Consider the following 14553-nt stretch of genomic DNA (forward strand, 5'->3'; position numbering starts at 1 on the left):
CATTTCTCCAAAGAGGACATACAAATGGCAAATAGACATATGAAAAAATGCTCAACATCACTAATCATCAGAGAAATGGAAATAAAAACCACAATGAGATATCATCTCTCCCCAGTCAGAATGGCTATCATCAACAAGACAAATAGTAACAAGTGCTGGAGAGGCTGTGGAGAAAAAGGAACCCTCATACACTGTTGGTGAGAATGCAGACTGGTGCAGCCGCTATGGAAGGCAGTGTGGAGGTTCCTCAAAAAATTATGAAAAGAATTACCATATGACCCAGCAATCCCTCTCTTGGGTTATCTACCCAAAAAAATCTGAAAACATTTATACATAAAGACACGTGTGCTCCAATGTTCATTGCAGCTTTGTTTATGGTGGCCAAGACATGGAAACAACCAAAATGTCCTTCAATAGATGAATGGATAAAGAAGTTGTGGTATATATGTACAATGGAATACTATTCAGCGGTTAAGAAAAGATGATATAGGAACATTTGTGACAACATGGATGGATCTTGAGAGTATGATGCTTAGCGAAATAAGTCAGACAGAAAAAGCTGAGAACCATATGATTTCACTGATATGTGGTATATAAGCCAAAAACAACAAAAGAACAAGACAAAAAAATGAGAAACAAAAACTCATAGATACAGACAATAGTTTAGTGGTTACCAGAAGGAGGGTGAGGGGTGGGAGATGAGGGTAAGGGGGATCAAATATATGGTAATGGAAAGAGAACTGACTCTGGGTGATGAACACACAATGGGATTTATAGATGATGTTATACAGAATTGTATACCTGAAATCTATGTAATTTTACTAACAACTGTCACCCCAATAAATTAAAAAAAAAGAAAAAAGAAATTGATACAAAACAAGGAAAAAGAAAATTGCATAAAGCAATAATTATAAATCTAGGTTGACAGGTACAAAATATATAAAGATTTAACCCATGACAATAACAGATTATATGGTGAAAAGTTTTTGTACATTATTCAAGCTAAACTGGCAGTAATCCTAACTAGACTGTTCTAAATTAAGATGTTCACTAAATTAAGATGTTCACTGTGATCAAAACAATATAGAGAAAGCACAAAACATGTCTCCACAAGGACTTATATGTGAATGTTCATAGCATCTTTATTTATCCCAGCCCCAAAGTGGCATCAAACCTAATGTCCATTAGCTGACGAGTGGGTAAATACTATGCAATATATCCATACAATGGAATATGATTCAGTCATAAGAAGAAATGAGGTATTGTTAAATACTACAACACAGATGAACCTTGAAAATATTATGCCAAGACAAACACAAAAGGCCACATATTGTACAATTCCAATTACATGAAATGTCTAGAATAGGCAAATCCACAGACAGAAAGTAGATTAGTGTTTGCCAGGGAAGAAGAGAGCAGAGAACTGGAGCTAACTGCTAGCAGGTAGAGGGCTATTCATTTTTTTGGTGTGATGGAAATGTTATCAAATTAGATAGTGGTGATGGTATACAAAATAGTGAACAGACTAAAACCACTGAAGTGAGCACTTTTAAGTGGTGAATTTTATGTTATATGAAGTGTATCTCAATTAAAAATACTATAAAAAGCCTACTGCATATATCATCATATCTACTAGTAAAATGATAAAAATTTAATAAGTAATTTTAATGATAAAAATAAAAAAATTTAATGATGAAGTTTTTTTTGAGATTGGAAATGAAACAACGATACTTATCTTCACTCCTGGTCTACATGTATTGGAAATCCTCAGCACAAAAGAGAAAAAAAACCACAATATTTAGAGAAACTATGAGAGTTTAAAAAGCTTAGCAAAATTGCTGGACACAGGTTATTACACAAAAATCAAATGCATTTCTACATACCAAATACAGTTAGAAAGTTGAAATTTAAGAAACAATGTCATATACAATGTCATTTAAAACACTAAACACCCAGGAATAAATCCAAGAAAAAATGTGCAGTATGTACACACAAAAAACTGGAACACATTAAAAATATTTTTGAAGATCTAAATGAATGGATTTTTTCCTGGGTTGTACAGTCAATTATATGGATGCCAACTGTTCCAAAATTGATCTATATATTCAATGTAATCCCAGTTGAACATCTCAGCTGAATAATTTGTGGAAAATGACAAGTGGCAATCTTACAGAAAGAGAAAAAAGCTGGAAAACGACTGTACTAGATGTGTATTACGAAGCTGCAATAATTAAGACTGGTGCCAGCAGAAGAGGGACAAGCAGATTAGAGGAACGAAGTAGAAAGTCTGGAAACAGACCCACACAGTTCTAGACACTTGTTTTATGATCTAGGTGCCATTTGCAGAGCTGTAGGGAGCAGTTTTTTTCATTAATTGGAATTGGGCCAGTTGGTTTGGAAAACTTTTGGAAAAAAAAATTAAACTTGATCATTACTTCTCACCAAACACAGATTACTGATCTGAAATGTAAAAAGTAGGATATTACAGGTTCTGGTAGGATTTCGAAATATCTTTATGACTTTCAGGTAAGAAAATATTTCTTAAACATAACACAAAAAACACCAAATAAAGGAAAGGAAAAGATTGATGATTAAAAATAGTAACTCTGGTCATCAAACGACACCAGTAAGAGAGTGAAAAGGCAAGTCAGAGTGGGAGGAAATATGAGCAAGACTCATTTCTGAAATATATAAAGAACTCTACAAATCAGTATGAAAAACACAGGCAACCGAATGGGGAAAAGCTTGAAAAGGCACTTAATATAGGAAAATATCAATATTCAATCAACATAAAAAGTGTTCAATCTTATTCGTCAAAGGATATGTAAATGAAAACATAATTAGATATCACTATATACCTACCAGAATGGTTAAAATATAAAAGATTTGACCAAGTGTTGGCATGGATGTAAGGTAATTGGGATTTTCATATCCTGCTACTGAAGTATAAATTGATACAAAGAATTAAAAAAAACCCCAAACTCTTTAGAAGTATTTGCTGAAGTTGACCCTGCAACTTTACTCCAAAAACAGTGTACTATGAGTACAGTAATGTTCACAGGAAAATTATTCCTTATAGCCAAAAACTGGAAACAATGCAAATCATCAATAAAAATAAATTGTGCTATACGTATTTCTAAATGGACTATTATACAGCAATGAACACTGCTACACACAATAGTGGATAAGTCTCACAAATATAATACTGAATAAGAGACAAGCAGATGCAAAAGAGTACTATGGGATGTGTTCTGGACTAAGGGTTTGTGTCCCCCTGAAATCCATATGTTGAAATCCTAACCCTCAATGTGATATTAGGAGGTGGGGCCTTTGGGAGGTGATTAGGTCATGAGGGTGTGGCCCTCATGAATGGGATTAGTGCCCTTAAACAAGAGACCCCAGAGAGCTCTCTCACCTCTTCTGCCGTGTTAGGGATACAGCAAGAAGACTGCTATCTATGAATTAAGAAGAGGCCCTCACCAGACACCAATCTGCCAGTGCCTTGATCTCGGACTTCCCTGTCTTCAGAACTGTGACAAATAAATGTCTGTTGTTTAAGCCACTCAGTCCATTACACAGAGGGTGCCAAAAAAATGTATACACATTTTAAGAACGGAAAAAACTGTAATAAAATTGTAATACTCAATATATACCAACAACAAAAGATGAATACAAGTCATGTGTATACATTTTCTGGCACCCCTGGTATTCTTGTTACAGTAGCTTGAATGGGCAAAGACAGGACGATCCCATTTATAAACTACAAACAGAAGGTAAAACTAATCTATGGTGTTAGATAGAAGTCAGGTTAATCATTATCTTTCTGGAAGAAAAGGAAAGTAGCGACCAGAAGGAAACATGAGGGAAGCTTCTAGACACTGGCAATATTCTATTTCTTGACCTTGACAATGGTGAATGTCGTTCACTTATGATAGTTCACTGAACTCATTGAGATATACAGCTGTATATCTGCATTTTATGTACTTTTCTCCATGTATTTTACACAAGACACATTTAAAAGTTTCTTTACCTGTTTTTTCTGTGATCTGTTCCTGTTTTCCAGCCAATCATCCACTTGTTCCTCAATTTCTTCTATAGAAGCTCCATGATCATATGACTGAATATATGCACTTTCTAAAGGTGTATATACAGGAAATTCAGGTTTGGGTTTTTTTACTTTAACTTTCTTCTGCTCTAAAAAAAAAAGTTTAAAATAACCAATTAAAAGAATAAAAATAATTCCTAACATTTTATTCAAAACCATATCTTGAAAGAACACATAAATATTGTTCTTTCATCAAAATATTTAACAGTGTTTTAACATGTGTATTATCTACTGCATTGTTTTAAAATAAAACTGAGAGACGTTATTGATGAAATGATGATTATGATATAACCACCATGTCAGTGTGCATACATCTTTAAGTTTCAAAGTACTTTCCACGAAACATTTCATTTAGTCACACTAGGAAGAGCCATTAGTCATTAGTATTTTAATCCTACCTTTACCACCTAATAATTACATACATAATATTGGGCAACTAACTTAACCTCTAGAACAAGTGTCCATTTTCTCATCTGTAAAAGAAAGCTAATCTAACCTCATGAAGTTGATGTGTGAAAAATTATATACCCTAGATAACATACTACCTGGCATAAAATTGGCTCTTAATAAATGGTATACATTCACCTTTTCAATATTTTACAAAGGCAAAATTAATCTGGAAGCATCAGGGGTAGTTATCAATGAATAGTTATCAATTGGCCTCCTTATAAAATCCCATTTTGATTAGAAAGTTAGCACTGAGAAGCAACTCCATTCTTAATTACTATTGTGAAAGTCACCCAGCCTCATAACCGTATCTTCACCATTGTGTGTGTATGTATGTGTGTGTGTGTCTGCATGTAATATAATGCCAAGTAATAAAATTAATATGATGTTGCCAGAAGAATCGACAAGTTCCTAGAAGAGAACAGAGAATCTATAATTTCAATGCAGTGGGAAAGGATTTAATAAATGATGCTGGCATGACCAAATATCCATTTGAAAGAAAAGTGGACACAGTCTTATACCATTTATAAAAATAAATCCCAGTTGGATAAGAGATTTGACTTTAAAACAAAACAATAAAAATCTTGCAAAAAGAAATCTAAAAAACTACCTGTGCTATTATTTAAAGAAATCTTAACTAAGACTGAAAACCCAGATGCTATAAAAAAGATAGAATAAAAAATCAAGAAAGAAATAATAGATTTGGAAAAATATCTACAATTCAGGGTAAAAGAGAAGATTGATATATAGAATATATAAAGAGATCTTATAAATTGACAAGGGGATAAGCTACCCAACAGAAAAAAATGGCAAAAATAATGTACATTAAAAATACAAACAACAAGTGCTGGAGAGGATGTGGAGAAAAGTGAACCCTTGTGCACTGTTGGATTGCAAATTGGTGCAGCCACTATGGAAAACAGTATGGAGATTCCTCAAAAAATTAAAATCTGAACTACCTTATGACACAACAATTCCACTCCTGGGTATTTATCCAAAGAAACCCAAAATATTAATTCAAAAAATATATATGCACCCCTATGTTTACTGCAGCACTATTCACAATAACCAAGATATAGAAACAACCAAAATGCCCATCAATAGATAGTTGGATAAAGAAATTGTGGTGCATTTATACAATGGAGTATGACTCTGCCATAAAAAAGAATGAAATTTTACCATTTGCAACAACATGGATGGACGTACAGGATATTATGCTAAGTGAAATAAGTCAGACTGAGAAAGACAAATACCATATGATCTCACTTACATGTGGAATCTAAAGAACAGAATAAATGAACACACAAAACAGAAATAGACTCATAAATACAGAGGACAAACTGATGGTTGCTAGATGGGAAGGGGTTGGGAGATGGGTGACAAAGGTGAGGGATTAGGAAGCACAGATTGGTAGTCACAGAATAGTCACAGGGATGTGCAATACAGTGTGGGGAATACAAGTCAATAATGTTGCAAAAACTATGTATGGTGTCAGATGGGTACTAGACTTACTGGGGGGATCACATTATAAATTATATAAATGCCTAATCACTGTGCTGTACACCTGAAACTAATATTAAATAACACTGAATGTCAACTATAATTTAAAAAAAAATATATATATATATATATTCACAGGATGTAAAGTACAGCATAGGGAATTTAGTGAATGGTACTGTAATAGCTATATACGATGTCAGATGGGTAGTAGACTTGCTGGGGTTGGCACTTTGTGAGGTGTGTAAATGTCTAATCATTATGTTGTTTTGTACATCTGAAACTAATAGTAATAAGAACAACAACAACAATAATAAAAAGAATACAGTGCTATGGGAACAGTTCTAGTTGGACAGAATACTACCTTAACTAGAAATATTGTGGAATCTACTACTACATTTTATTTTATATTGCTTCAATACCTTAATACTTCCAGGCTTTTGAGTTGATGACTTAATCCTTAATCCTAATCCCCAATGTAATATTTGCAGTTGGGGTCACTGAGAAAAAAAACCCTGACACCATAACAGGAAATTAGTAAGTTAAATGACGTATGAGTCTAATATAAAGGTATCCATAATCTAACACAGTGTCACCAGGATACCATCTGAGCCCAAATTTTTGTCTTTGTTTGTGAAAACTATTTTTCAGAAAAGAGGAAGAAGCCATATAATTGAGTCCTTATGAATTGTCACATTACTTGGCTTCTTTCAATTTAGTTTGAACAACAAAGTACTGCTAAGATCAACACACATAAGCTAGAAACCATCTCATCAGCACTAATTTTGGCTGATTACAGAGAATCAGTTATAGAAAAGCAGCAAATAAATCTAGTTGTTTGTATTTATTTCTGGGGTGTTTCATCACAATTACAATTGTTTGATGTCTACTTAAATAAGCATGTAAAAGTCACTTTAAAAATATAAAACTTCTATTTCTAGGTAAATGGAGGATGAGGACTTTTCTATAGTCCCCTCACCAAGAAAAACTAAACATCCTAAAAATTATATCTGAAACAAACACAAGAATTTGAATGTTGGAGAGAAAAAGACAGACCAGCTAGGCATGGCAGGACCCAATGTACACCAAGGTGGTGACTTCCCTGGGTTTTCTTTGGGCCTCATGTATCCCAGAAACATTATATATTGATGAAAAAGGTCAATCCACCTAGAAGACATAGTAATCCTAAATGTGAATGTATGCACCAAACAACAGAGTTGCAAAATACATGATGCAAAAAATGATGGAACTACAAAGATAAAGAGGTAAATTCACAATTACTTCAACATCCTCCTCTCAACAATTGATGGGATAGCTAAACAGAAAATCAACAAGGGTATAGAATAACTCAACTATACCAGCAACCAACTAGATCCAATTTATATTGATAGAATACTCCATTCAACAACAGCAGAATACACATTTTTTCAAATGCTCATGAAACATACACTAAGACCATATCTCGGATCATAAAACACACCTCAACTCATTTAAATGAACTGAAATCATGGGCTTTCTGATGAAACTGGAATCAAACTAGAAATCAGTAACAGAAATATAATAGGAAAATACCTCAACACTTGGAAACTAAACAACATATTTCTAAATAATGTATCGAAGAGGAAGTTTCAAGGGAAACAAATGAAAATACGCGTCAAAACATGTGGGACACGACAAAACAGTGCTAAAAGTGAGATTTACAGCACTAAAAGCTCACATCAGCAAAGATGAAAAGCCTCAAGTCAGTAACCGAAGCTTCCAAATCAAGAAACCAACTACAAATAGGATTAAAAGAAGCCCAAAAGAAGGAGAAGGAAGAAAATAATAAAAACAAGAACAGAAATTAATGAAATTGAAAACAAAAGCAATAGAGAAAAATCAATGAAACAAGAAACTGGTTCTTTGAGAAGCTCAATAAAACGGACAAACATCTGAAAAAGGAAAAAAAAGTGAGAAAACGAAAGTTATCAATATTAGCATTGAAAACAGGAGAAATCACTATAGGACATGCAGACATCAAAAAGATAATGACTGAACATTAGGAACAACTCTATGCACATAAATTTGACAATTTAGTGGAAGTGCCCAATTGCTCAAAATATAAAAACTACCTCAACTCATTCGTGAAATAGATATATGAGATATTTGAAAAGCCTTATAACTATAAAGGAAATTTAATTTGTAATTTAAAACTCCTGAAAAGTCTAGGCTTAGATGGTTACACTAGCAAATTATACCAAACGTTTAGAAAGTTAATACCAATTCTACAGTTTCTTTCAGAAAATGGAACACTTCCCAATTCATTATGACGCTAGGATTACCCTGATACTGAAATCATACAAAAGACAGTACAAAAAGAGAAAACTATAGACCAATAACTCTCATGAATATAGAAGCGAAAATTCTTAAAATATTAGCAAATAGAACTCAGCAACACATGAAAAGAATTGTACACCATGACCACGTGGTATTACGGCAGGGATGCAAGTCTACTTCAATATTCAAAGTTCAATCCATGTAATCCACCATATTAACAGGACAAAAAAGAAATATCACATGATTATATTAATTGATGCAAAAAAATTAACAAAATTCAATACCCAGTCACGATAAAAAAAAATTCTGAAAACTAAGAATGGAGGGAAACTTCCTCAACTTCATACAGAGCATCTACAAAAAACCAACAGCTAACATCATACTTAATGGTAAAAAACTAAATGGTTTCTCAAGATTTGGAACAAAGGAAGGATGACCTCTCTCCCCACTCTTTCAGAACATAGTTCTGAAAGTTCTGGCTAGCAACGTAAGGCACAAAAAGGAAATAAAATATGTACAAGGAAAAAATAAAACTATCTCTATGGTCATACGACATGATTGTCTCCATAGAAAATCCAAGGAAGCTATATAAAAACTCCTAGAACTAATGAGTAAACCCAACAAGGTTGCAGGACATAAGATCTACATACAAAAGTCAACTGGACTTCCTTGAACATTTGGAAACTGAAATTAAAAACCCAATATCATTTGCAATAACTCATAAAAAAGAAACAGATGCAAATCTAATAAGACAGATACATAATTATATGCTAAAACTATAAAACACTGAAGAAAGAAAAACCAATGATGATATAAATAAATGAAGAGATACTCAACATTGTAAATATGTCAATTCTCTCCAAGTTGATACACAAGTTAACACAATTCCTATCAAAATTGCAGCAAGATTTTATTGCAGATATAAACATGATTATTCTAAAATATATGTGGAAAGGCAAAGGAACTAGAATAGCTAAAACATTCTGAAGAAGAAAGTGTACATACATAATTTTAAGACTTATTGTATAGCGGCAATAATCAAGACTGTCATATTGGCAGAGGGATAGAAATGTAGACCAATGGGACAGAATAGAGAACTTAGAAATAGCCTTTACACGAGTCCCAACTGATTTCTGACAAAAGTGCAAAAGCAATTCAATAGAGGAAGAACAGTCTTTAAAAAAGTAGTGCTGGAAAAATTGGATATCCATAAGCAAAAAAAAAAATAAACCTCATACCTTGTAGAAAAACTAACTCAAAACGGATCATAGATTTAAATTTAGAGAATGGTTTAAATGTGGTTTACATTTAAATTTAAATAATTTAAATGTAAAATTATACAAAATTTTAGAAGAAAACATAGGAGAAAATCTTTAGAACCTAGGGCCTTGGTGAAGAATTCTTCAATATAACATCAAAAGCACAATTCATAAAAAATCAACAACAATGAATTGGACTTTATCAGAATTTAAAACTTTTGCTCTGTGAAAGACTATTAAGAAGATGAAAAGACACGCTACAGACTGGGAGAAAATATTTGTAAACCACATATCTGAAAAAGGAATCAAATCTAGAAGAACACATATATAAAGAATTCTTAAAACTCCATATTAAAAAAAAATCCAATTAAAATATTGGCCAAGGGCATGAAGAAAGATTTTACTGAAGAGGATATACAGATGGCAAATAAGCACATGAAAAGATGTTTCAACATCACTATCCATTAGGGAAATGCAAATTAACACCATGATGAAATATTTCTACATACTTATCAGAATAGCTGAAATAAAAAAATAGCGAGACTGTCAAACTCTGGTAAGGATGCAAGGAGACTAACTGATACATTGCTGGTAGTAATATACAATGGTACAGGCACTCTGCAAAAAAATTTTGCAGTTTCTTAAAACTCTAAACATAAACTTATCATACGACCAGCAATTGTACTTCTGGGCATTTATCCTACCAAAAGGAAAACTAGGTTCATATAAAAACATGAAAAATACATATGACTCTTCATAGTGGCCTTATCTGTAACAATCAAAAACTGTAAACAAGCAAAATGTCCTACAATAGGTGAATGGTTAAAATGTGGTACATCCATACCAGAGAATATTATTCATTAATAAAAAGGAACAAACTATTAATACATGGAACAATTCTGGATGGATGTCAAGGGAATTTTGATAAATGAAAAAAGCCAATCACATACTGTATGGTTCTCAAAACCACATTCTCTAAATCCTATAGTTAAAATGACAAAGTCAGAGAAATGAAAAATAGATTAGTAGTTGCTAGATATTAGGAATAATGAGGGAGATGAGAAGACATAGGTGTGACCATAATAGGGTAGTGGGGTCAATTGGGGAGGTGGTTACATAAATACAGGCGTACTAAAATAATGGAGAACGATACACACACTTTGTATCAATGTCAATTTCCTGCTTTTGATACTCCATTATAGCTATATAAGATATAACCAATGGGGGAAACTGAGAGGAGGGTACAAAGGACATCTCTATACGACTTTGCAACTTCCTATAAATCTGTAATTATTTCAAAGTAAAAAGTTAACAAAAAAGCAATAATTCAACAAATGGGACTGGGAAACTAGATACCACATGCACAGTAATGATGCTGGACCCTTACCTAACACTATATACAATGAGATATACAAAATATACAAAAGTGTACTCAAAATGGAGCAAAGACCTAAGAGTAAGACCTAAAACTATGAAAGTCTTTGAAGAAAATACAGGGCAAAAGCTTCATGACATTGGATTTGGCAGTGATTCCTTTGCTATGACACCAAAGGTACATGTAACAGAGGGAAAAAATAGACAAATTAGACTTCATGAAAATTTAAAAAATCGTGCCTCAAAAGACAATTTCAACAGAGTAAAAAGGCAACACATAGAATGGGAGAAAATATTTGTAAATCATATATCTGATAAGGGATAATATTCAGACTACACAGAGAATTCCTAAAACTCAACAACATAAAACAATCTGATTCAAAATTGGGTGTAGGACTTTAATAGACGTTTATCATTAGGATGGTTACAACTTAAAAAACTCCAAAACAGGTGTTGATGAGGATGTGGAGAAATTGGAACCTTTGTACACTGTTAGCAGGAATGTAAAATGGTACAGCGCTATGGAAAACAGTATAGCAGTTCCTCAAAAGATTAAAAATAGAATTACCATATGACCCAGCAATTCCATTTCTGAGTATGTACCCAAAAGAAACGAAACCAGCAACTCAAAGAAATAACTGTATACCCATGTACATAGCAGAACTATTCACTATAGCTATAAAGTAGAAGCAAACCACCTGTCCATTAAAGATGAATGGATAAACAAAATGTGGTATTTACCATGTTTCCCCGAAAATAAGCCCTAGCCAGATAATCAGCTCTAATGAGTCTTCTGGAGCAAAGATTAATGTGAGACCTGGCATTGTATTACATTTATATTATTAGATATTTATACTTATGTTATATTATGTATTGTATTATACCAGGTCTTACATTATAGTAAAATAAGATCTGGTCTTATATTCTATTATATAAGACCCGGTCTTATATTGTAGTAAAATAAGACCGGGTCTTATATTAATTTTTGCTCCAAAAGATGCATTTGAGCTGATTGTCTGGCTAGGTCTTATTTTCAGGGAAACACAGTACATACAATAGCCTTTAAAAGGAAGGCAATTCTGACATATGCCACAACATGGAGAACCTTGAGGACATTATGCCAAGTGAAACAGAACAGTCACAAAAAAGACAAATACTGTATGATTAGACTTACATGAGATACATAGAGTAGTCAAAATCAGAGACAGAAAGTAAGCAGAATGGTGATTACCTGGGGCTGGGTGGAGGTGAGACTGGGAAGTTATTGTTTAACATGTACAGTTTCAGTTTTGCAGGATGAAAAGAGCTATGGGAGATGGATGGGATAGATGGTGGCACAACATTATGAACATATTAAATACCGTTGAATTCTACACTTGCAAATGGTTAAGATAGTAAATTTTATGTTATGTGTATTTTACCGCAATAGAAAATATTGGGGAAAAAAGCAGTACAGTGGTTGTAGCAATCATGAAAAAAGGGGGGAAAAAATCCTAATATTATATGAATAGGTACTTATGACTTGGGATAAAATTTCCAGTGACAGCATCATAGGTGGATTCAAAGGGACCCTATCTCATTATATATGGAAATAAAGATGATATACTCTGTTAAATAAATAAGCTGTGTTGATCACAAAAAAAGTCGTATTACTGATGACAAAGATCCTCTTGTCAAAAATGTTGAATAGTTTTAATAATTTGCTTTAAGAAGTATGAAGCAGAAACAAGTAATACAGTATTTCTAAATTCATTCATTCAACAAATATTTACTGAGTACCCACCGTGTGCCTGGCACTGTTCTAGGGTGTGAGGTTATAGGTAAAAATAAGACAAAAATATGTAACTGCATGGAGCTTAAAAACTGATATATTATTTCATAGAAAGTATAATACTAAATAGGCACTCAGTTCCAAATTAAGAAGTAAAATTTTAATTGAAATTTAATTGTTGAATCTATAGCCATAAGTGTTTATATATTCAGTTGGATAAAAAGTTTTTGGAATCAATTTAGTGGGAAAACTAAGACTGCATTATATTTAAGCATGCATAGCATTATGATCTGAAATATTGAGGGAACTATGTATTTATATTTGAGCTGTACGATTTTAAAAATGCACATTGCATGGTTATTAGAGCAAAGACTAGGAAATGATACTATTTTAAAGATATTCTTTGCCTGCTTAAACTCTTGGTACTAGGGCTTCTATTAGGTTTTATTACAAATCTGATTCAGAAGATACAGACTTTCTATTTGGTCATGTTTCCAAAGGTACTGGAGCTGGTGACTGGTTATATGCCTTTTCATAAGTTATCTCAGACAGTACTCTCCCATCTAGGAGCACTGTATATTACCACAGGGCAAATGTTCTAACCTCAACTGGGGTTCCCTCTGCCCTGTCTCCTTTGTCTTCTCTACACCAACCCTTAAGTCAACTTACAAATCAGCACTAGCATCTATCTCCTTTCCTCATCAACCTGAGTTTTCTAGAAAACCAGTCTTCCTTTACCTTAGGGAAGGTGAATGTATTCCCATCCTGTTACCCTTAAGAGGCATATTCTGTTGCCCACCTTCTCACTGCCCCCTTGGTACCCCTACTCACTCCATCACTGGGGCATGCAACACACAAATCAATTTAGTAGGAAAGAAACACAAAGAAAAACATAATTAATATCTGAAAGCATTATTTCTGTAGATAAAAAAGTACTTGACAGTAGGATTTTGATTATTTGACTTTGTTTCTGTTCTTCAGTCATATAAGGTACAGAGAAAAAGATAAGGGAAACACTAGGTTTTACTTCCATCCTTCCTTCACCCAGCCTTGTTTACTCAAATTTTAACCTTTACAACCAATTTATTTATAAACTAACTCAAATGCATTTTTTTTTACCATTCATGTATGGAGTATTTCATGATAGTGCTTAGAATTCACAATTTTCCAAATAGATATCATATTTTTTGCATAAAGACTTCCCAGAAGAATATTTATTTTTAAGAAATTACCCTTTTGATTTCTCCCCCTCTAAAATACCCTTTTAATAAGTTCACCACACCCTGCCCAATGTAGTCCTACGGTGGCCCTCAGAGGATACTGCACAATCTCAGCAGTGGAACAGATAGACTTGAGGGCAGATTAGCAATTAGGTCATGAAAAACAGGCAGCATAAAATAGCTATTGCTAATCTGCATAAGATGCATTTACTCAATTAAGCAGATGGAAATGTTATTATGAACTCAGTATTCCAATGATGGTCTTTAAAATTAAGAAGGATAGGGGCAAATGAAATGCACACTGGGGGATTCGGGGCCTTTATGTATTAATTCTAAAGTATACAATGCAGAGCACTGTAATGAAGTTAACAAAATTAATTAAAAGATTCTTTGCATGTAACCATTAGAGACTACATTAAAAAATACATGACAGTTTCTGACACTATTAACAGTAATGTGACTGTACTTTAACATTCTTAATGTTGATATCATCACCTTTTCTAAATATATCTCTGGTATCAGAACATGACTGAGAGAAGTCTTATCACTCAGGGCCTAGTATGA

General features: G+C 33.2%; 1 protein-coding gene across 1 annotated transcript in view; it reads right to left on the reverse strand.

Annotated features, from left to right (window-relative positions):
* Nucleotides 1-14553, reverse strand: part of DNAJC1 (DnaJ heat shock protein family (Hsp40) member C1) — a 197369-nt gene that overhangs the window by 90067 nt on the left and 92749 nt on the right. The window contains exon 8 of the mRNA XM_019755999.2: nucleotides 4031-4194. Coding sequence (XP_019611558.2) covers nucleotides 4031-4194 — 164 coding nt within the window. The remainder of the gene's footprint in view (nucleotides 1-4030; nucleotides 4195-14553) is intronic.

This window comes from Rhinolophus sinicus, linkage group LG02 (genome assembly GCF_036562045.2).
Source record: "Rhinolophus sinicus isolate RSC01 linkage group LG02, ASM3656204v1, whole genome shotgun sequence".
Classification (NCBI taxonomy): Eukaryota; Metazoa; Chordata; class Mammalia; order Chiroptera; family Rhinolophidae; genus Rhinolophus; species Rhinolophus sinicus.